Source organism: Podarcis raffonei, chromosome 2, assembly GCF_027172205.1.
Source record: "Podarcis raffonei isolate rPodRaf1 chromosome 2, rPodRaf1.pri, whole genome shotgun sequence".
Classification (NCBI taxonomy): domain Eukaryota; kingdom Metazoa; phylum Chordata; class Lepidosauria; order Squamata; family Lacertidae; genus Podarcis; species Podarcis raffonei.
In genome coordinates, this window is record NC_070603.1 from 96,118,386 (window position 1) to 96,141,898 (window position 23,513).

The 23,513-nt window shown below is 43.9% G+C and overlaps 1 protein-coding gene across 3 annotated transcripts in view; it reads left to right on the top strand.

Annotated features, from left to right (window-relative positions):
- Window positions 1-23,513, top strand: part of SHQ1 (SHQ1, H/ACA ribonucleoprotein assembly factor) — a 67,977-nt gene that overhangs the window by 24,734 nt on the left and 19,730 nt on the right. For all 3 annotated transcript variants that reach the window (XR_008329095.1, XM_053378177.1, XM_053378178.1), the window contains exon 11: window positions 6,099-6,219. Coding sequence is in view for 2 of the 3 variants with exons in the window: in XM_053378177.1 (XP_053234152.1) it covers window positions 6,099-6,219 (121 nt within the window). In the remaining variant the exon portion in view is untranslated. The remainder of the gene's footprint in view (window positions 1-6,098; window positions 6,220-23,513) is intronic.

Here is a 23,513-nt window from a genome sequence, read left to right on the forward strand (position 1 = left end):
TGAAACCCACCTGTAACAATGAGCAAAGCCTTCTGTTGAATGAACTAGGTAGAACCAAAATATCACTGTACCCCTTTGAGTCTCCCAGTCTCTCTACTCTTCATAATGTTCAACTGTGGGTTGTGGGGTTTTTGTGTTTTTTTTAAGCATTGTAAAAAGTCAAAAAGGAACTGATTTAATTCTTTCCATACTGGCAAATGCTTTCCTTTGATTGTGTAAAGTTACCCAGGAAACCATTGTTAAGATGAAATGTGATTGGCTCAGTTGAATGATTGTTGGAGTTGTGGTTGGAATTTAAATAACTTAGGCTTGAGTGTATAGTTGACAAAAATGAGTTCTTAACCACGTCCACTTGTACTATTTCATTGGAGAAAGGAGGAGTGTGTAGCATGATCGATAATGATTTTCCAGATGCTTTGAGAGAACTTAATGACACGTTATTTGACTAAATAAGTTGGAAGAATAGTCCTAATAATGGTGTGTAAAGATAATTACTACAAATGTAGTATTATGAGTGGAAGTGAGTAATAATTGGCATTAAAATGTCAATACTCGTGCACTGAAAGCCTGTCGTATCTATAAGTAATGGGTGTAATCCTGCCCACATTTATCTACAATTAGAGGAATAAACCACTGACATTTGCAATATGCCCTAGAGTGGACAAAAATACTTAAATGAAACCTGCTTTTTAAAAGAAGTTGAGATCCTAAAAAAGATTACAAAAAAGAACCTTTTAGTTTTAACACAGACAGAAAACAATTCATCACAGTCCCAAAGACTGATTTTAAAAGCTTGCAATAAGGAGGTCTTCAAAGCTTGTTTTAAAGACAGCATTGTAGGGGCCACGCATACCTTCCTAGGGAGGGTGTTCCAGAAACATGGGACCACCATTCTGCAGCTCTGTGGGTTAGAACTTCTTTTTTGAATGGGACCCTAGCATTCTTCAGAGTACAAGAAGGCCTCTCTTGCTACTGAAGGTTAGAACTGTAGTGGTGGTCTGGGGTGAGAAGTGCAAGCAAGATGGGATAAATATTTTGCATTAGTCATGTTATAGAAACTGCACTTCAGTATTCTCTGATGAAAAGGCTCAAGTGGTGTCTGTTGTCTATCTGTGCTTTGGCTTAGGATGGGCGTTTGAATTGACTAACCTATGAGAAGCATTCTGGCACGGTATTGAGAGTGGATGACCCTTTAATCTTCAGGCCAAGTAGCAAACATGAGTAGCAAAAGCAGTGGCTATATGGGGGGCAGTATGCCTTTCACAGCAGCTCTTGTGCCAGAGCTCTAAATTACTATTTAAACTTGGAATTTTAAAAGTTTCACTGTTGCTAGGGAAACACTACAAAAGAATCCAGGTCCCTGAGCATGTGGTTGCCTTTTTGTGTGTGTGTGTGCAGACTTTTGTCTTGGGAACAAAATATGTTAGTGCATTACGGCTCGGTGTCCTTTGATCAGCAGGACATTGACATGTTAACACTTTTACTTCCTCTCATGTCGTGTTAGATCTAATTTTAAAAGGCAGCATGTACAAGCTCGGTTGAATTTGATAAGCATTTGATTAGCGAGTTAGTAGGACATGAAATATTAAAATGGCTTTTGACATAATTAGTAAACTAGAAGAGAGAGATGGTGTAAAAATAGATTAATTAAGTAGCTCAGATGCATTTTGTGAATTTTGCAGATGTTCTTCTGCAACCTGTATAGCTGAAACATGCTTTCAGCTACGGTAGGAAGAACGTATTTAGTTTGTTTCCACGTGTAAGGATTGTGTTTGATCTAGATAGCTAGCAGTGGCAGCTAGACTGGTGACTGGGAGCAGCCGCCGAGACCACGTAACACCGATCCTGAAAGACCTACATTGGCTCCCAGTACATTTCTGAGCACAGTTCAAAGTGTTGGTGCTGTTCTTTAAAGCCCTAAACGGCCTCGGCCCAGTATACCTGAAGGAGCGTCTCCACCTCCATCGTTCACCCCAGACACTGAGGTCCAGCTCTGAGGGCCTTCTGGCGGTTCCCTCCCTGTGAGAAGGGAGGTTACAGGAAACCAAGCAGAGGGCCTTCTCAGTGGTGGCGCCCACCCTGTGGAACGCCCTCCCACCAGATGTCAAGGAAATAAACAACTACTGTACCTGACTTTTAGAAGACATCTGAAGGCAGCCCTGTTTAGGAAAGTTTTTAATGACTGATGTTTTAATGTATTTTTAATATTTTGTTGGATGCCGCACAGAGTGGCTGGGGAAACCCAGCCAGATGGGCAGGGTATAAATAAATAAATTACTACTACTGCTACTACTACTACTACTACTACTTTTGATAAAAGTAGGTGAAGTATGTACTCTGGCTCACTTTCCCATTCTCCCTAGGTTCTTTGTATATCTATGCACTAGACCCAAATCCATCTTCTACGAAGCAAATCCCATTTATTTTAAAGGAGCTTGCTGCCTTGAAATACTGATTGGCTTAGGATGCCAGGTCTGGTTCATGAGCCTTTGTAACAGGAAATGAAATCTTAGGTCTATTTGATTCTATCTGAAGGAGCGTCTCCTCCCCCATCGTTCTGCCCGGACACTGAGGTCCAGCTCCGAGGGCCTTCTGGCGGTTCCCTCACTGCGAGAGGCCAAGTTACAGGGAACCAGGCAGAGGGCCTTTTCGGTAGTGGCGCCCGCCCTGTGGAACGCCCTCCCATCAGATGTCAAAGCGATAAACATCTACCTGACATTCAGAAGTCATCTGAAGGCAGCCCTGTTCAGGGAAGTTTTTAATATGTGACATTTTAGTGTATTTTTCATCTTTGTTGGAAGCCGCCCAGAGTGGCTGGGGAAACCCAGCCAGATGGGCGGGGTACAAATAATAAATTATTATTATTATTATTATTATTATTATTATTATTATTATTATTCAGGCAACAGAATATTAAAATGTGTTTTGAGTTTCAACAGTTTACTAAAAGGGACATACCAACAGCATTTGATCTTGGCTGAACATTTGGTTCAAACTCCTGACCCAGAGATGGAACGTATCCAACCTGAAAACATACCTCGCTTGTTGCATGACTTTGTGTAGCTACCAGCCTGGCAATTCACCTCAAGCGTTTGGTATCTACTTCTTTAAACGTGTTGGTACCAAGATGGTGGTTTTGCCGCAATATCTTTTTAGAATACAGTGGTACCTCGGGTTAAGTACTTAATTCATTCTGGAGGTCCGTTCTTAACCTGAAACTGTTCTTAACCTGAGGCACCACTTTAGCTAATGGGGCCTCCTGCTGCTGCTGCGTCACCAGAGCACGATTTCTGTTCTCATCCTGAAGCAAAGTTCTTAATCTGAGGTACTATTTCTGGGTTAGCGGAGTCTGTAACCTGAAGCGTATGTAACCCGAGGTACCACTGTACATTCTGTCTTGGCATAGCCAACAAGGTCCCAGCAGCACAGCCGGTGGATGGGAATTGTAGGAGTTGTAGCCTAACAACGTTTGGAACGTTCATGTTGGTTGCCAACCTTCTTAATCGCAAAGTCACTCTCTCTGGATCCTTCTTTAACTAGAGCAACATCTGCGCACAAGAGGAGCGGATCACCAGGCTTGGATGAACCTCAGTGTTTGCAAAAGTACAAAAATGTTTAGAGAGAAAAACATTCAGGGCGAAGGCACACCAAAAGAGGACTGAGCATTCTCAGTAGGAGAGGGGCAGGGGGACGGACTCTCTCTGCACCACAGTGCTGATTTGGAACCAGGGGGGTGGGTGGAGAGATATGTTTTGCATTTTTGTTAGAGACATGTGGTAGGTTCTGGCTGCATTTTAAAAACAGCCTGTTTAACTTGAAGTGTGGCCCAGTGTCTTTCGCCCAAACGTAGCTAAAGTTTGCTGTAATGGTGCACTGCATTGCTTTCAACGGGGTTTAATCCTGATGATCTGTATCTTTATTGGCTAGAAGCTATTTGGACTAGCCTCAGCATCACTACAAAGGCACATGGGGCAATAACTCTGCTTAAGCTGAGCAGTTCTGGGTCTGGTCAGTGCCTGGATAGGAGGCAGTCTGGGAACCTGTTCTACAGCCTTCAGAAAAGCAGGATGTTTCTACAAGTAAACAAATAAATCTCCCTGGTGAAAAGGATCTTGCACGAAAGACTAGGGGTTGCGTTCAGCTAACTTCTGCTTGTAGGAGACCCTTTGAAATTGATGGCCCATAATGTTAATTATGGCCAATAATTTCAGCTGAGTAAATGAGGGTTGAATGCAGCCCTAGAGCACAAAGTCGTGATCGGCCATGTTTTTAGTATATCGGTATCTGAATAGTCTTGTTCCTCCAGATTCTGCTAACGGCTGTTTCAGATGCCTCTTTGGCAATGTATCTGAAAAACCATAACTTCAAGCAGTGTGTCTAATTAGGAATAATGCTTGTGATTCAAGAAATTACTTTTTCTCATGTGAAGTATGTAGGCCAAATTTTGATTTCCACAACTTTCCAGCAGTAAGCTTTAGGGTGGAGAGGAGGGCAGTTAATACCTCTAACTCAACGGAGAGCAAAGTTTTCTGGTTAGTTCTTAGGCCAGTAATTGACTTGCAGCTTTGTGCATGTGTTCTCTCACTAGCTTGTTTCTTCCCCGCGCTGCAGGGAGCAGGGAGCCCTGGACTTTGTTTTATAGCACATTCCTTCTCTGCAAACCTTTTACCTATTCTGTTCCGTCTCAATCTCTCCCAGCTGGAGATATTCCAAGTCATGGGATCTTCGACAGCAGAGGGAGTTTTGAGTCGAATACAACCAAGGAGCATTTGATTTGTCACATCGCCCATTACTTATCCCTTTCAGATTCTGATGTGGAGTTACAAGGGAGAACAAGGCTCAAAGTCTTTGAAAGCTGCCACCCCACCCCTCTTTCATTCAGGTGCTTATGTTGACAAATTGTAGGTTTGTATTCTCCCCACCGGCCCATGAGCATTTCATGATATATTTGAACTTTTAGCATTGCTTTTTGCGGAAGAAAAATCCTCTGGAGAACAGGAAGTGATGGTGGAGAAGTGGGTTGAAGCTGTTCAGTGCAGAGGTCTCGTGCTTCAGAAATCAATTTAACGTTGCTGTATAACTGGGCTCTCATTCATTTTAAAAGCTTGCTTCGTTTTTCTGCACACAGGAGTCTTGAGATGGTGCGTTACCTGTAATAGCAGCAGTCCGCCAAATTGCAGGAACTGGTCTTGTTTGTTACCTTATGAGAAACTGAGCATTTCATTAATATCTAGGCACCTGCGCTGACATGCAAAAACCCCCTCAAAACAAGATGTAGCCTTTACTCTCAATGTGTAATGGAAAAACCAAGTTTCTATTCTCTTGCCCCTTTAAGGCAGGACTGGGGAGCTTTTTTCAGACTGACGGCCACATTGTCATCTGGGCAACTTTCTGGGGGACCATCTGCCAATGGTACCAATAGTGGATGTGGCCAGAGGCAATTTTTTCCTTTGTACAGTGGGCTAGTATTGGCACACACTTGCATATGTACACAGCCAAGAATTCAAGGGCATATTCCAGCCAGGCAAAAATACTCGAGGGCAAGAAGTAAGCCTCCTGTGGGAGAACAAATGGGGATGGGGTGTGTGTGAAAACGCTGCCTTGACAGGAGAACCTTGTACCATGTAACTTTGAGGAAGACTATCTTCAACCAAACCACATAGTACATTTAATTGTTTTACACCCCGCAAGGACTATTATTACTGGATGAAGATTTACCTTTGAGTACCATTTTGAGGTTTCGCCTCTTCTTTGCTTCCTTCAGTTCCTAAACGTGCCACCTTCAAACCAGAGGTTGTTTTAAACCACTATTTCAAGTGTTTTTGCATTATGTGTGAACCAGCCTGCTAAAGTTTTGCTCTTCTTCCTTAATTCTGACATGTAAACAGGGGTTTTACTATGCTGGCAATCTGCAATCTTCTCAGGTTGTCATGAACCACTGATTTATCCTAAAGGGATAATTTGCTGCAACTAATAGCATGTTACTGATAAGGTGTTCAGTCAACTTCCACCCAAATTTTCAAGTAGGAGAGTTTTATAAGGACTGGCTGGTGGGGATAAAAAATGTAAATGTGTTCATATGGTTTCCTCTCTTACAGGCAAAAGTGCAGTTCTGAAGTGTCTGTTAGATATTCACAAGATTTTTCGAGAAAATGATCCTGCGTATATTCTTAATGACCTTTATATCACAGATTACTGCGTTTGGATTCAAAAAGCCAAGTAAGTTTTATGTCTTGTCATTCTCTTGATGAAAGCATTTTGGTATGATTGATCATACCAAATCATAAGGAATCATAAGGAATCATAAGGAATCATATGATTCCTTATTGCAAATGGCACTGTTTTCTTGGAAGGCAAAAGCAGAAACTTTTAATTGAATTCTACATTGATGATAAGATTTGCTTTCTTCAGACAAGTTGTATATGCACACACATACAACACACACAAAAGTAGGCTGCGAGTGTTAAAAAAATTCCTGTGTTGTGACAATTTTGAGAACCAGGAAAATGGCTTAACTATGTTAAAGTAAAATTGCTAAGCAGCGTTTTGCAGAGTACAATAAAAACTCATTCAGCTGAGGAGATATATTGTAGGCTTTTCATATTGTGTACCAAAGAACTCCCAAATTCTGACAAAAAAAAGATTACGCAGTGTCTTTATTTTGCATAAAGGCACCTAATCTGTAGGCATTTATTCTGAATCAAAAATCTTGATTGCTTGCAAATCTGGAAGCAAAAGAGTATTGTGGCAGAAAGGAAAGGCATAGCTAAATATGGATAAGCATATTTGTGCTGAGGGTAAGTAAAAGTGTTTGAAAAAATGATGGAAGGGATATGCTTGAACTATGGGGTCTTTTGCAAGTCTTATCTCCATGGTTTCAAATATAATTGCCACCACTGGGCTTTGAATCTTTTTCTCACTGAGAATAATGAATTGTTGTTGTTGTTGTTGTTGTTGTTGTTGTTGTTAAAATTTGTATACCACTCTTCAGCCGAAGATCACAGGGCTGTTCACAACATAAAAATACAAAATGAGAACGTGAAATATATAATCTTCTACATCCAATCTCTCTTACTGAGTAGTGTTCTCACTTTCTAGTTTACTGTCTAAATAGTTGCAATCAACAAACTAATAATAAGTTGGTTGTCCTTCCTCCTGATTTCATCTAAATCACACTAAGGCAAACATCAGATTATATAAAGTTTAATTAATGTTATAAAATGTAGAACCATATCTTAGAAAGCTTGTGCCTTAGAGCAGTGGTTCCCAACTGGGATAGAGATATCAACATTTCCAAAAGTAAAGGGTCCATGGCTTGGCTTTCGAAAAATAGGGGGGTCTGCAGCACTTAGCTTATTGGGAACCACTGCCTTAGAGCATGCCCACCAGAGGTGTAATAAACCAGCTTTAACTAAATTGCATTCCAAATGTAAGCATTTAGAAGAAATAGTCTCTGAAGAGTTGAGTACTATTGATGGATTAGTTGCAGCTGAGTGTCCCAAGTTTTGGTGTAAAGAGAACTTACACTTCAAGTTTTCTAATTTGAGATGTTTTCTGATAATAGAAATAGTCATCTGGTCTACTGACTGACTTCTATACCTGCTAACCCCAGAAATGGTGGTATTAGATTGTGCTTTTTGCCACCACTACAAGACTTGTCAGAAGTCCCTGAGCATTTGGAATGACTGTGTGGCAAAATTGGAGGTGTGGAGATAAGAGTAATTGCCTGTGTAGAGAAACTTTGTTTTAATGTTATGGTTGTGGTAAAACTGCTTAGAGGTTTTATTTACAATTAAGCAATATCTAAATTTTGTTAAATAATTTATATAAAAATACTGTTTGGCATACATATTTAACTGCGTGAAGAAGAAAACCCTTGTCCTTTGCTCCAGGCCAGAGCCAAATAATATATACATAGTACATAGCATATGAATTCTGCTGGCAGCCTGCCATTTGGCAGTCAAACCCTCACAGTTGCCCACTGTTTATAAGGTTACAGCAATGTGCAGGCAAGGTTTCAACTTTTATGTATGGGGCAGTAGCATCTAAGTAGTCAGTTTTGTAGTTTAGTTGTTTAGTCGTATCTGACTCTTCGTGACCCCACGGACCAGAGCACGCCAGGCACTTCTGTCTTCCACTGCCTCCTGCAGTTTGGTCAAACTCATGCTGGTAGCTCCGAGAACACTGTCCAACCACCTCGTCCTCTGTCGTCCCCTTCTCCTTGTGCCCTCCATCTTTCCCAACATCAGGGTCTTTTCCAGGGAGTCTTCTTTTCTCATGAGTATTGGAGCCTCAGCTTCACGATCTGTCCTTCAGTGAGCACTCAGGGCTGATTTCCTTAAGAATGGATGTGTTTGATCTTCTTGCAGTCCATGGGACTCTCAAGAGTCTCCTCCAGCACCATAATTTAAATGCATCAATTCTTCGGCGATCAGCCTTCTTTATGGTCCAGCTCTCACTTCCATAGTGGACATTCCATTCAGATCTATTGGACCATAATTATAGGTTTTGAATCTAGCAGAAACATGTTGATTGGTTGGAGGTCCTGGCTGAAGGGTATATAAAGCTAAGCTCAGTGCTGTTGCAGAGCCAGTTGGGCAGTCTGAGGAAACGTTAAGGAAGCCTGGAGTGAGAACCTGAAGCAGCAGCATACCTGAAGAGTATGGGATCAGCCTAGAGGCTGAAATCATGGAAGACAGAAGCGAGGAAGCTCTGCAAGACAGGAGTTGGAAGGCTCCCAGCAACAGATTTGGGGTATAACTGAGGACAGTGTGGCTGTAGCTGTCAGTTGACCGCAGGAAGCAGCGAGTTCCTGACTGTGTAAGGCTGTGAACCCTGTCCAGAAGGAAGACGTCAAGTAAAGCCTGTTGAACAAGCCTGTGAGTTTACTGAGGCGGACTTACAAAGGGCAGCTGGTTATGGTTATCTGTGTGGCTGCAGAAACTAAAACAAGCATCCAGACATCTTAAATCAACACCATTAAGCAACAATAACATCAACTACTGAACCAAGTCTAATAACCTAGCTGTAAGATTTATTAATTATCTTACCTTCAGCTTTTAACTACAAATTTCTGGTCTGTTTGTTCCATGCCAATACCCAGTTACGATATGTTTGAAGGATAAAAGGTGAATGAAAGTATTGAAATACATGGTATTAGTGGAACTAAAAAAGAGGGCAGGTAATTTATCATGGTGACACAACTGGTGGAATGAGAAAACGCCAGGACTACAGTTTCTGGCTAAGTGGAGAGGGTGGTGGGATAGTGAATAGTAGTGGGGTGTTTTTTTAATAATTAAAAAACCCAGTTGGATCCAGTAAATTTTTGTCCCCTGTGTGCTAAGTTGTATCCCTGTGGTAGTACTAATTCATATCCTTTCCAGTTACGTTGGGTATTGCTTGCTGTGGTAAAACATGAGCAAAGATTACCGTATTTACGCCAATCTAATGCTCCATTGAATCTAACGCGCACCTCAGTTTTCAAAACCAAAAAAGTATTTCCTGGCAAATGTAAATGCGCCATCAAATCTACTAATGTGCACCCTAATTTTCATGTCGTGATTTGGCCCCCCAAAAAGAGTGCATTACTTTTGAGTCAATATGGTAATATCCCCCCTGGAAAACATCCTTAAGTCAGAGACACGGCATGTGGCTAATCTCTTCTCTTCTCTTCTCTTCTCTTCTCGGCTCCTCCCTTCAACTTATTTCAAGAAAGCATTTGGCAGTATCAGACTCAGCATATGCTGCACCATAAAGCAAATACTGCATGCCCAGTAATTTTCTAATAGTTATTGCTTTAATTATTCCCTTATATGCATTCCACATAAACCATTCTATTTGTATGCAGTGCAGCAATTAGGGGTGGGTGAGCCATATTGCACAAATCTGCAAAACACGAAAGGGGGAAGCTGTTAATAGGCTCTCCCAGGTTGCAGCGGATACATAGAGAGCAGCCGAGGCAGCTCATACAGGCATCTCGGCAGGTGTCGTCAACATTTTATGTTGAAAAGCCAGATGCAGCCAGATGGAAAATTGCATCTTTAACCCCCGAGGTCATGCAGCGTGTCACCACTTTGCTTGATCCTCCTGCTAAGCGAGCTTATAACATCCCCTGCTGTCAACCTTGTTACTGCTTTAGTTTTCACAATAGAATTAAAATTAATTTGTCAGGGGTTTTCCCTCCCTTTTTCTTTTTGGTCAAGTATTTAAGAAGTGGCACTAAATGCTGCTTTGGGAGTACTGGACATCTGTCATAGATAAAGAAAATCCAGCCATTCCGTTAAGTGCTTGGTTTTTATTCCCCCTCTCCCTTCTCGTTACTTACATAAATTTGTTGGGCCTCTGGAATCCCTCTTGAGTTATGAAAATATTTGAAAGGCGGCAGATATGCTATATAATAGACGAGCTGCAAAAAAATTGAGGTGGGGGTGCAGAGGCTGGCTTTTCATTTGTTTGGATCAAGAAGACCACCAGAGCTGGTGCAGTTTCTTTCCCTCTGGAGTGATTTAAGACGACCTGGTCCCTCGCTGAAGGAAAACCGTATTCCTTAGTCTAGCTCTCATGCTCCAGGACAGAAACATATCTCTCTTTTCCTGATCAGTGCGAAGAGTGCACTGACTTAAACCTTCAAAGTGGCTTTCTCTCTCTTTATGGTAATAACGAAATTCTAATACAGCATGGAACTAGTCTTTCCTTTCATGACCGCTAGTTACATCAATCCAGTGCATGTGTCATGTTTATTGTTCATAGACCAACCTGGGACCATGTCCTTCCTCTCTTCCCTTCCCTTCCTTGCCTTCACTATTATGTAGCAGTATATGTCTCTGTTGTTAATCTAGGGTGAAATGGGACATCGAACCCTGTTTGAGAGGAAACACAACTAGTGTTTTCCATGGTTAGCTTTGGGGTCCATGTAATACTAAAATTCAGGCAGGGAAGGGAATGGGCCATTGGATTTTCTCTTGGCAGAGGCGGAAGAAACATGTCTTCCCAAGGCTGGCTCCATGTTTTTCCTTGGCTAGATCTGGACCTTTTCACTTTCAGTCTAGGTTTGTCTGCGTAAAACTACATAGCTTTCAGTATAGGTTGTTTCACTCAAAATAACGGTCATGTAGTGACTCTCTTATTTGAAGTCATGAACGTAGACTTAGAATCTTTTCTTCACATGTGTCTTCAAGCACAGTATATTTTGTGAATGTGTGCACCAAAGGCGATTTAGTGATTTGCATGAAATCCTTTTGAGTATGCCCTTGGTGATGCCTCTGACTGTGTCACTTTTCCAGCAGCCCCAGAGTGTTGGTTTGCCTCTGAGTGACAGATATGCTTCGGATATAGTGCAATCCACGAAGGCCTCAGCTTTGCAGCGGCAGCTCAGCCCTCCATGACCCAAAGGCTCAATTATTGTAATTCCCTCTTAGCGCAGCTTACAAGCAGAACATCGCTGTAGCTGGCAGCACTTTCAGGACGTCGCATCACATCTGCTTATGCCTTGGAGAAGACATGCTGTGTTAAGCTTGTCCTTTATTTATTGCTTGGGTGGCCTTTGGTCATGGATAGGGTAGTTTTCAAAGCCCCTGGCTGATAGAAGGCATTGTTGCCTTTTTCATCTGCCTAGCAATTGTCCTTAAGAGTGTGTTGTTAAGCTTGTGTTCTACCTGACTTGCTAGTGTACAAAGGGGCCCAGGTAAGTGCATTTCTAGCTTTTTGTGGTGGGGTTTCTCTAAAGCTATCTATGAGAGCCAGTGGCCAGAGCATTGGTCTTGGGTCAGGAAGGCCCAGGTTCAAAACCCTTCTCAGCCATGAAGTTAACTGAGTGACTTTTGGCCAGTCTGTTGACATGATCTGATCAGGCCTGTTATCAGCAGAGTCCAGGAGGATTTGGAAAGAATCCCATCTGAAAGAGAAGGAAAGCTGGCCACATCCACGTGTCACAATAAGCCGGGGTTTGTAGTTTATCCTGATTTATTGTGCATGAGCAGAATGTATGCTGCCCAGTTTGCTCTTGCTTTACTCCTCCCTGAGGCATACAGAAGAAATGAACAATGAAGTTGTGGTGAAGCTCAGCCTCCCACTAGTTCTGAGCCCAGGGTTCTAAACAAGCCAGCCACAAACCATGGTTTTTAGGTTGAATAGTGATCATGATAGGGAGAAGCAAACCACAGTCATGGATTCTGATGAAATGGCAAATCAAGGGTGAATAATGTTGTTTGTTAGTTTTCTACTCCTTGGTGGGCCAAATGCAGGCCTGTGAAGAGGGCGGGGCAGCAGGGTATACTGACCTTGGGCCTCAGAGGGATAAGCCAGCTGGGGGACCCTGCCAGGGGCATGCCAGACTTACGCTGTCATGCCAAGAACAAGACTCCTGCCCTGAGCCTCAGACAAGCTCTGCATGGGCCTGTCCCAAACATGAGAGGTTAGTGGGACAGCTTGCCTAATCGGTCACTTGATGTCATCATGTATGAGATCAGGTGTTGGCTGGGTGGGAAAGGCTTTCTTTAAACAGCCTTGCAGGCCATATTGGGAGGTGTGGCTGGCCAGGTTTGGTTCGTGAGCCAGAGGTCCACTCATACATACATACATACATACATACATACATAAGTTTATTTGTCTGCCTCCTTTCCATAATTCAAACCGTGCTCAAGATGGCTTACGACATGAAAAAATACACAATAAGGGTGTAACAAAAGTAGTTGCAAACAATAAACAAAACATAAAAATGCACAGCCAAACGGAACAATTTCCACATAATCGCAACAAGATCTCAAATAAAGATACAAAAAACCAACAGCAGCAACCACCCCATCACACCCAAACAGCACCCTAGCCCAAGAGCAGCCTCAGCTTTTGTAGTCAGGGCCCCACCCTCCCAGGCCAGGTGGAAAAGGCTTGCAAGGCAGGGAGAAGGTCCCACAGGACTCACAGCCAAGATGGTCCAAATTTCACTCTGGCTTTCTGGAGTGCTTATCATCCACCTCTAGACCAACCTTTGGAACCACTTAAGCACTATTGCATAGGGTTGCAGCCAGTGTTGGTCCTACTCAGTGCAGATCCATTGAAATGAATGGGCATGACTAACTTAGTTCCAATAATTGTTATGGGTCTACTGTAGGCACTGTATAACTTAGCTGAATATAATACCCCCCCCCCTTTTAAATGCCCTATCCCGACCTATCCATATTCCAACCACATTTCTTTCCCTTTTTAGTTTCCCTTTCTATCCTGAAGTACAACGCACCATATCTACACCCTGTCACCATAATATATCTGTAAAAGCAGCAACTGCACCAAGAGCATTTTGTGAGTAACGGAGGCTGTGTACAACAGCGCACAGGCTTTGAACAACAATAGAGTTTGCCCTGCAGGCTGGAAGGAGCGACAGACGAGTCTAGGATGCCAGAAAGTGCCCTTTATTATGTGCTTTACCAACCCTGTATGACATGGCTTTTAAAGGGGGTAGATGGGAGGATTTAAGCTCTCTTCCCAGCTGTTGGCTCACGTTTTCCTTTTGATGCTCCATCTCTCTCCTCTTCCTTCCCCGCTGCTCATTCCATCATCTTCCCCCCTCCCCACAGTTCCTCTTCCTTGCGGCTGTGTCTGAGCAATGCACCTTGCCACAGGTAGAGAGAGGGGATGCAAGCAAAGCTCTTCACTCCCTTTGGGTTCTCGCTTTGATTTCTCTGAAGTTGCGGGGCAGGCAGCAGTTTGCTATCAGCTTGCAGAAAGGGGGGTCAGCGATTCGTGTCATCTCTCTTCAGTCAGCACTTCTCCGCTGTTTCCTTCTGTTTTGACTACAGGGACGACATGTAGCCTGTGTAGCTGCTGCCTTTTTAAGCAGGTGCGGCTTGCAGCTGTGATCAAAGAGGGGAAGCTTCTCTCCATGCAAATAGCATCTTTCTGTTCTGTTCGCAGCCTTGTCAGTAGCTGACACCCTTTGGCAGCGATTCTACTATCAGCCGCTTAACTGGGGTGAGCAGAAACGGAAAGGAAGGGCAAATGTTCCTTTCTCACGGTCCTTTTGATGTTATATTGAAATGATAATCTTCTAGTGGGGAATGGGGATTTTGTGCCTCCACTGTCAGCTCTTTCTACAAGGATTCCCCATGCTGCCACGAGTCGCTGTAAGCTAATGCCCGGGACTTGAGACAGCCTGCGAACGCCCAGAGGAACGACCGTGCGATAATATATTACGATAGACAGGTTTGTGTCGTTGGATGAGAGAGAACGGGGAAGAACCTCCTGCCATTTGTCATTTTGTAGGACTCTGTTTTGTAAACCCAAAAAGATCAAGATTATGCCAGGTTCGTGGAACAGAAAAAATACGTTTTTTGTTGTGGCTTCTCCCCCACCCTTTCCCAGTTACCTACCATGAATGTCAGGGCATCAGTTACGGGAGCACAGCTACAATTTAAATCATGGTCAGTCCTAGAAAGGAAATAAGTTTTCTTATATTTCATCAGCTGACATGCAAGCCCCAATCTTGTATGTCATTTCTACTGTGTCCAGAATCTACTTCAGTGCCCCTGCTGGCCAATATTTTTTCTGGAAAGGAATTTGCAAAAGTCTCAATGGGATGATGGTGGCAATTTGAACTTCCCCTCTGTCTGAACAGAATCGGAGCCTCCTGCTCATTTCTCCCGACCTCCCCACTTAAAAGGGAGAAGAAGAAGAAGAAGAAGAAGAAGAAGAAGAAGAAGAAGAAGAAGAAGAAGAAGAAGAAGAAGAAGAATAGTAGTAGTAGTAGTAGTAGTAGTAGTATGGATTTGATATCCCGCTTTATCACTACCCAAAGGAGTCTCAAAGCGGCTAACAATCTCCTTTCCCTTCCTCCCTCACAACAAATGCTCTGTGAGGTGAGTGGGGCTGAGAGACTTCAGAGAAGTGTGACTGGCCCAAGGTCACCCAGCAGCTGCATGTGGAGGAGCGGGGAAGCGAACCCAGTTCCCCAGATTACGAGTCTATCGCTCTTAACCACTACACCACACTGGAGCATAAGTCAGATGATGAGTTAGCTCTTACTGCTTAGTCTGTCGTGACCCATACCTGTGAACATATGCCTGAGAATCTAGAGCTTGTTTCCTATCAGCACATGTATGAGGAAAGATGTGGAATAAGCTTGGGAAGTTCATGTATCTTACAAGGGGGGTGTTGTCTGCACACATGCGCATAGATCCTACATGCACACTTAAGGGTCATGCTGGATGTGATGCTCAATCCAATTTAAAGTAGAGAGTGGGATTTAAAGTGCAGCACTTTAAAACTGGAAGAGGCTGAAAGTGACTCTCACTTGGAGGAAAAGAACAGCTTTAGTAGTGTTGCTCTTTAAATCTCTCCCCACCTTTCCACTTTCCTAGGGAATTGGTGGGACCTGGCTTAGGCCTTGCTGCTGTCACAACTTAATTGCACCCTTGGTTAGATGGAACACTATTCCAAAACAAAATTTATTCCTGAAACCAGTGCTCATAACTGTAGTTTAATTAGAGTTTGTACTTTTTGTGTGTGCATGTGCACTGAATGAGTCATCTCTTTCGTTATTAATATTTTTCTGCTGCACTGCTGAAGCGTGAGACGTGCTTTTTCTGGCTCAGGTGGAGGGTCCGTCTAGTCCAGCACTCCTTCCAGCAGTGGCCAGCCCACTGCCAGGAAACAGCATCACTGCCGCTGCATCCTTTGATTGGTTGCCAGGCTTTGGACTTCGTTGACATTTTTGGGGGGGGGAGGGGAGGCAATATCAAGCAATTTCCAAAGCTCAAGTAAAAACCTGCCTCTCTCTCAAAACTGGAGTGGTATGGTTTCTTTATTAAAAAAATCATTTAATATTCCAGGTCCCTCTCCCACTCCGCTCCTCTTCATAGCACACATCTGTGTGGACTATAAATTCTCAGCGGGTGTGTTTACTTTAAGAGATTTCCTGTCCAGATTATGAAAATAAATGCCACACCTTAGCATTTTATCCTCCTTTAGCATCTTGTGTAGATGCTTTACTTGAAGCGAGCCTCTGAAGTTCTGGACATTCGGAGTTAATGGAGGAAGAGATGATGTTCAATCCCTAATCAGACTTTTGGCACCACTGCCTGCATGGGGACATCCCTTCCCTCTCCCTTCTTCCTCCCCATTCATTCATTCATTCATTCATTCTCTTTTTTATATTCAGGTCCTTTCCCCCCCCCTCCAGCTAGCCAGTCTCCCTCTGGGACCTTCAGCCTCTGCTTGCCTCCAGCCTTTTCACTCCTCCCTCCACCCATCCATCCATGAATTCTCTCTCGCCCTCTAGGCAAAGGCTGCTTCAGCCAGTCAGCCTGCTGCGCTCCAGCCTTCCTCCTGCCTGGTGCTCTGCTCACTTTGCTGCAAGGAGAAAAGCCCAGCGGTGCTGTACCAAAGCCCTACCATATCTGCAGCTGCAGAGAGGGCCAGCGCTACTGAATGGAGGGAAATGGCAGAGAGGCAGGTATTCCTCTGTCCATGGGCTCACACACCGGGGGGCGTGAATCATGAAGGGCTGCTCAGTTTACTGTTGTTCTAGCTCTCGCAGCCAGACTCACCCCCCCCCCGCTGCAAACCTGCAAAACGTGGGGGTGATGGATTGTATTTGGCTTTGGAATTGGCATTTTAAACATTTTTTTTAAAAAACGTTTTAAGAAAAATATATCACATGTTTCATTTGAAGTAAGATCTGCCTCAGAAAGAGTGTGATGTCCTGTTGTTTTCTGCTGCCCTTTGTGAGGGGCGGGAGGGGTGTCCCTGTCACTGTATGCTGAAGAAAACTAGATTTTTCCTCTTCCACGGGCTGCTGTCACTTCAGCTCGCAGAGAAGGAGAAAATTGGCTTCCAGTGTGAACCCAGACATTTCATTTTCAGACCATAACGATAGGTTCCTCTGAAATATTCTCATGCCTGTTTACACACCCAAGTTCACTTCTAGCATTCATTTGCACCTTGTCCTTTCCTGCTACCAGTATCTCTTCACCTTACCAACTCAAGGAAAGGAGGGGGGGGGGAAACTATAATTGGGATAAATGCCGTTTATTCATAGTCCGTACAAGAGTCTTGTATGTTCAGCTACCTCTCTGGGCGCTCTGCTCTGTTACTGCTGCTTTCTTCCTTGCAAGACCTCTTGTGTACAGTGTGGAATCGGCCGTGTCATTGTTTTGACAGCTGATAACCACCAGAGGAGGTTTCGCATCTACTGTGTTGCTTGTTATCCTGCCCTGTTGAGGAACTGTCATTTGCCCCAAGATGCTCTAGTAATTTAATTCCGGCTTCCTGTATGTAAGTAATGCTATTTGCAATGCACTGCCGTAGCCTGCATCCCCCCCCCTTCTGCTTCTGATAAGGTTGTGAATGTTCTTTTTTTTAAAAATACCATTTCCCAGAACCGGAAGAGCCAGGTCCATTAATTGGGCCATTTCAATATCCGTACCTTCTGTTTCCTGCTACTCTTTCCACTTGCTGATTAGCTGCTGTCGAAAGGGCCTCTCTCTCTCTCTCTCTCTCTCTCTTGTACTGGCTTTGACAAACACTAGAAAGTGAATGTGCGTATTTGACGGATGCATCTTTTGCGTCAGATGTCAAATACTTGGAGCTCTGCATTGCTTGAACTGCAGCCTTTCCAGTGCTCTCCAGCTGAACAACCTCATGACGAGCCTCTTGGTGTGAGGAGAGCTCTCCAGGGAATGGCCTTGGTGCGTGAGGCGCACAGTGGCGTGTGGGGAAGCCGCTCGCCACTTGTTCTCTCCAGGGGTGCCTTGACAGGTGTTTTCAAGAAGTGTTGCGGCCAAGCTGCTTTGCCACATTGGAGAAGCTGGTAAAATGCGGTCTTGACTATGCTACCACTCAGTGGATTTGTAACTGGCTGACTGACCGGACCCAAAGGGTGCTCATCAATGGTTCCTCTTCATCCTGGAGAAGAGTGACTAGTGGGGTGCCACAGGGTTCTGTCTTGGGCCCGGTCTTATTCAACATCTTTATCAACGACTTGGATGATGGACTCAAGGGCATCCTGATCAAATTTGCAGATGACACCAAACTGGGAGGGGTGGCTAACACCCCAGAGGACAGGATCACACTTCAAAACGATCTTGACAGATTAGAGAACTGGGCCAAAACAAACAAGATGAATTTTAACGGAGAAATGTAAAGTATTGCACTTGGGCAAAAAAAATGAGAGGCACAAATACAAGATGGGTGACACCTGGCTTGAGAGCAGTACATGTGAAAAGGATCTAGGAGTCTTGGTTGACCGCAACTTGACATGAGCCAACAGTGTGACGCGGCAGCTAAGAAAGCCAATACAATTCTGGGATGCATCAATAGGAGTATAGCATCTAGATCAAGGGAAGTAATAGTGCCACTGTATTCTGCTCTGGTCAGACCTCACCTGGAGTACTGTGTCCAGTTCTGGGCACCACAGTTCAGGAAGGACACTGACAAACTGGAATGTGTCCAGAGGAGGGCAACCAAAATGATCAAAGGCCTGGAAACGATGCCTTATGAGGAACGGCTAAGGGAGCTGGGCATCTTTAGCCTGGAGAAGAGGAGGTTAAGGGGTGATATGATAGCCATGTTCAAATATATAAAAGGATGTCACATAGAGGAGGGAGAAAGGTTGTTTTTTGCTGCTCCAGAGAAGCGGACACGGAGCAATGGTTCCAAACTACAAGAAAGAAGATTCCACCTAAACATTAGGAAGAACTTCCTGACAGTAAGAGCTGTTTGACAGTGGAATTTGCTGCCAAGGAGTGTGGTGGAGTCTCCTTCTTTGGAGGTCTTTAAGCAGAGGCTTGACAACCATATGTCAGGAGTGCTCTGATGGTGTTTCCTGCTTGGCAGGGGGTTGGATTCGATGGCCCTTGTGGTCTCTTCCAACTCTATGATTCTATGATTCTATGAGATGGGAAGTGGGTCCCGACAGCCAGGCTGATTCAAATCGCCTATAGCATTTGGTGCAAGGCCTTCTGGATCCCCTGCTTTTTGTTGTGCCTCAGTTAAAATGGCAATGTTCTAGTGACTAAAAAAAATTTCAAGCAAGCCTTTTTTGTTGTTGTTCTGGAAAGGTAAAAAGGTAAAGGTAAAGGGACCTCTGATAATTAGGTCCAGTCGTGACCAGCTCTGGGGTTGCGGCGCTCATCTCGCTTTAGTGGCTGAGGGAGACGGTGTACAGCTTTACCGGTGTACCTTTACCGGGTCATGTGGCCAGCATGACTAAGCTGCTTCTGGCGAACCAGAGCAGTGCACGGAAACGCTGTTTACCTTCCCGCCAGAGTGGTACCTATTTATCTACTTGCACTTTGACGTTCTTTCGAACTGCTAGGTTGGCAGGAGCGGGGACCAAGCAACGGGCGCTCACCCCGTTGCGGGGATTCGAACCGCCAACCTTCTGATCAGCAAGTCCTAGGCTCTGTGGTTTAACCCACAGCGCCACCCACGTCCCTGGGAATGCAGCTATCAAGCTTCAGCACAGAAGTGACACTGCTAGCTTCTCCCTGTTTCCCAAAATGCTGTGGAATTCTCAGGAACAAGAGAGAACCCATCTGCATATCCATGGCACACGAGTAGAAAAAGTATTTCTTTGCTTCTCTCTTTGTTTTCTCCTACCATTCGGCTTCGGCGCGCAGAGTGCCTCAGGAGGACAGCACAGCTGTGAAGATGCTATCCTGCCCCCTTTTCCCAGCTTCAGTCTCAGGAGGAAGACTTTCCATGCTTCACGCAGGGTGGCAGAGCACTCATCATGACTCGTGTGGCAAGTGGAACTGTGGACCCTTGCTCGCAGAATCCAGCTTTTTTCTTGGGGCAGGAGTTTGGCTTTTTACATAGGCCTGAACGTGAGGGCCTTATGCTCACGACTGTTTGTGGCAAGGGTTGTGCCCCTGGGTTGTCACTTCTGTTATAAATTCGGTTTGCAATATAGATGGACAAATGGGAACTGCGCCATGGTTGCAGTGTATTCCCAGCACCTAAGAAGACAGGTGGTGTCAGTGCTACAGAAAGCCTGAAACAGGTGTTCTGTAGTGTTGACTCTCTGAGGTGAGGGATGTTTCAGTAATGGGAAGGGATTAATGACACTTCTTTTCCTCACTGTGACAGGTCGCCTTCTGCTGTAAAGCTGGATAATTTCTTTTTCTGAAACATCCCTGCATATTGCAAGACAGTTACCTTCTCTACCCCCCGCCCCTCAAATTCACCAGGATGTGAGATGTCAGGGTCATGAACACATGTTTTCTCTCCTCTCATGATCCTTTAAAAAAATACCAATGTTTGTAGCTGCCACCCTAGCATTCACTGCTCTCAAATGTAGACTTAATAAATATACCTCAAACAGTATGTCTAACTTCTTGTTTCTTTAGGGATCCACCGATCCCCTCTGCTTCTCTCTCTCTCTCTTGGCTCAGCTGCTGTCAGCAGTACCCCAAGGGAACTCATATTGGAGTTTTCTGGATCTTTAAACTTAACAAAAAACAAAAACATAAATGTAGGCATTTCTACAGAGTACCCAAGTATGTAGGAAACAGTACTGTATTTTTGGACGGACCCAGTGCTTTTTTTCTGGGGGGTATGCATACTCCTAAGTAATTTTTGAATCTTTTTACTTTTGTCCATTTACTGTACAGTGGTACCTCAGGTTACATACGCTTCAGGTTACATACGCTTCAGGTTACAGACTCCGCTAACCCAGAAATAGTGCTTCAGGTTAAGAACTTTGCTTCAGGATGAGAACAGAAATCGTGCTCTGGCAGCGCGGCAGCAGCAGGAGGCCCCATTAGCTAAAGTGGTGCTTCAGGTTAAGAACAGTTTCAGGTTAAGTACGGACCTCCGGAACGAATTAAGTACTTAACCTGATGTACCACTGTATTTATTTTTCCCAATTTGAACAATAAAATAGTGATTTTCTTGAGTCAAAATGAGAGTACCCCTGAATATTTTTTTTTAAAGAAAAAAAGCACTGGGTGGCCCCATTTCACTTCCAGGCTGAATAGACACTTCACCACCCAAGTTTGCTGCTAGAGGAAATGATGTACTGTTCAGAAGTAGCTTTGCAGTGCTTGGGGTAAGCTCCCTGTGGTAAATGGCATCTGTATACCATTGACGACAGCAACGCAGCGCAGTCTGGTTTTTTGCTGATTGATCACTGCTGTTGGCATCCCCTTTAGACCAAGCCGGCATGTAGTGAGAGGGCATTGCATCACTGCGCTGAGCATAATGAACAGATGCAGGAGCTCTCCTTTCCAAGATTCCGCAGCTATGATATTTACACAGCCACTTAGCAAAAGCTGCAATTATAAAACCAGTGGTATTCAGATGGTGTATAATTTGTGTACACAATACCATGAAAGACTAATCCACCCTTTAGGCGAAGTTCCTGTTGAGTCTAGCTAATTACCATGGGACACATCATGTTGCATGTGTTCGCAAGGAAGCCGGAGCCGGGTCTCAGTGCTTATGCAGTGCGTAGTAGCCCTTGGTATTAACTGTGATTCTGACTTGTGAAATTGTAGAACAGAAGTCCATACGCATCTGCATTTGGGACAGAAGCATAGCTGTTAACTTTCAGTTTTGAAAATAAGGGATCAGCAGCCTCGAAATAAGGGATCAGCAGCTTCACCTGTCCCGGGGACAGCCTACGGGATATCTAACAATCCGGGATAGCAGCAGGAAGCAGCGGGAAACGGTGCTGAAATAAGGGAATTTCCTGCAAAAAAAAGGAAGGTTGACAGCTGTGGACAGAAGAATGCATCAGTTTTGTTTGTGTCTTAAGTCTTCTACACTGAGCGTACTTTCAGTTCCTAATAAATATAGCAGAGCACACTCACACATACATGTGCATGCATGCAGAGAAATGGCACATACATGTATGATTAAATTTACATCTATTATTTTTGAAGCTTGTTAATGGCAACCTCAGATGTTAATTAGAAATAACCTTGAAGCTGTGAGGAAGCACATTGAAATACAGCATATCTGCTAAGACATCTACGTTAAAAATGCAGTCACTGAAGATCTGTCTCTCCAGGCACACCTTTCAAGGCTTTTACCTTTTGAGAAGAAATGCTTCAGTAACATAGGGACTTTTGCAGCCTGAGATATATTCTCTCTCTCTCTCTCTCTCTCTCTCTCTCTCTCTCTGTGTGTGTGTGTGTGTGTGTCGGAACACAGTTAAATACTCAATTGTAAAGCATTTTTGTCTTTCAAGTGCTGCTCATAAAATGGTTCTGTTGGTTCATTTATGGAGTTCTCCCCTTTAAAAAGTGGCTGAATTTTCTGTTTCATTATCTGTTATGTTGTTGACCCTAGCTGCTCCTGGATGAGAGGGGCTGCTTCAACACTCCATCTGTGGTATCGTCTATATTTTATTGAAGCATAATTGAGCTTTTCATGTATTTTAGTTCTGCACCTTCTGTAGTTAAATTGATGTCAGTCCTTGTCATCTGTCTGCAATTACTGCCCCTAAATTATATAGAAATTTTTATTTCCAAGGTGTGTGGTCTTAACTCCCTCACCACTTAAATGTTTTAGAACTTTAGTGCAGAAATGAACACCTTGGCTCTGTCTGGATGTAAAAATGAGCTTTAATATTATTATTTCTTATCATTGGTAGCTCTTTACTTGTTCCAACAAGAGAGATTTCCCCTTCCTTGAGATCTGAAAACACTCTCTTTGGCGATCACTTGTAGCCAAGTAAGATTGTCTTCCATAAACACGGAAATGAGTCCGTAAGTGACCGTGGAGGCCAATTCTGGATCCACACGTCCTTCCACAGTGGGGACATTGGTTTCCAGGTGGAAGTTGATCACTGTGTGGATTTGCCAATTCTCCATATGACAGCAACAATTGCAGATAACAATGGCTCTCAAAGTGAACCATTCACAGTGGGATCAGGTGTTAAACAGGGTTGTGTTATTGCCCCAATTCTATTCATTATTTTCATTGCCATGATCCTACACTATGTTGAAGGGAAACTCCCCACTGGAGTAGAAATCATATATCAAACAGATGGAAAGCTCTTCAATCTGAGCAGGCTGAAAGCAAAGAGTAAGGTTACTGTAACTTCCATCATAGAGCTTCAGTATGCTGATGACAACGTAGTGTGTGCATGCTGAGAGGATGACCTCCAAACCATCCTAAATATCTTCGCAGAAGCTTACGAAAACACTAGGGAAGCCTTTAACAATGGCAACTCTCATTTTTGAAAGAGAAAGGGGTGCCTCTGTCCAAAAAGTTCAGGAGAGCACCAGGTTGAGGAAGGCTGGTTTAAATTGTGAGAGGGCAGCAAGATCCTGATGCAACAGCATTAAAACCCAAGTAGGCAGAGGACTTGCAGGCACATCCAGAAATATTGAGCAAGCATGATCTTTGCACCCAGGTGGTAAGCAGGCCAGATTCCAGGTAGATTTATTCTTCTGACATCCTTCACTGTGTGTGCGAAATAATCCGTCTAGCCAGCTTTCTCTTTGTAGGTGAAGCAATTATGCTGAATTTTAAGCATCCAGCTCTACAATTCTGATGGGTCACTTTCCAACCCT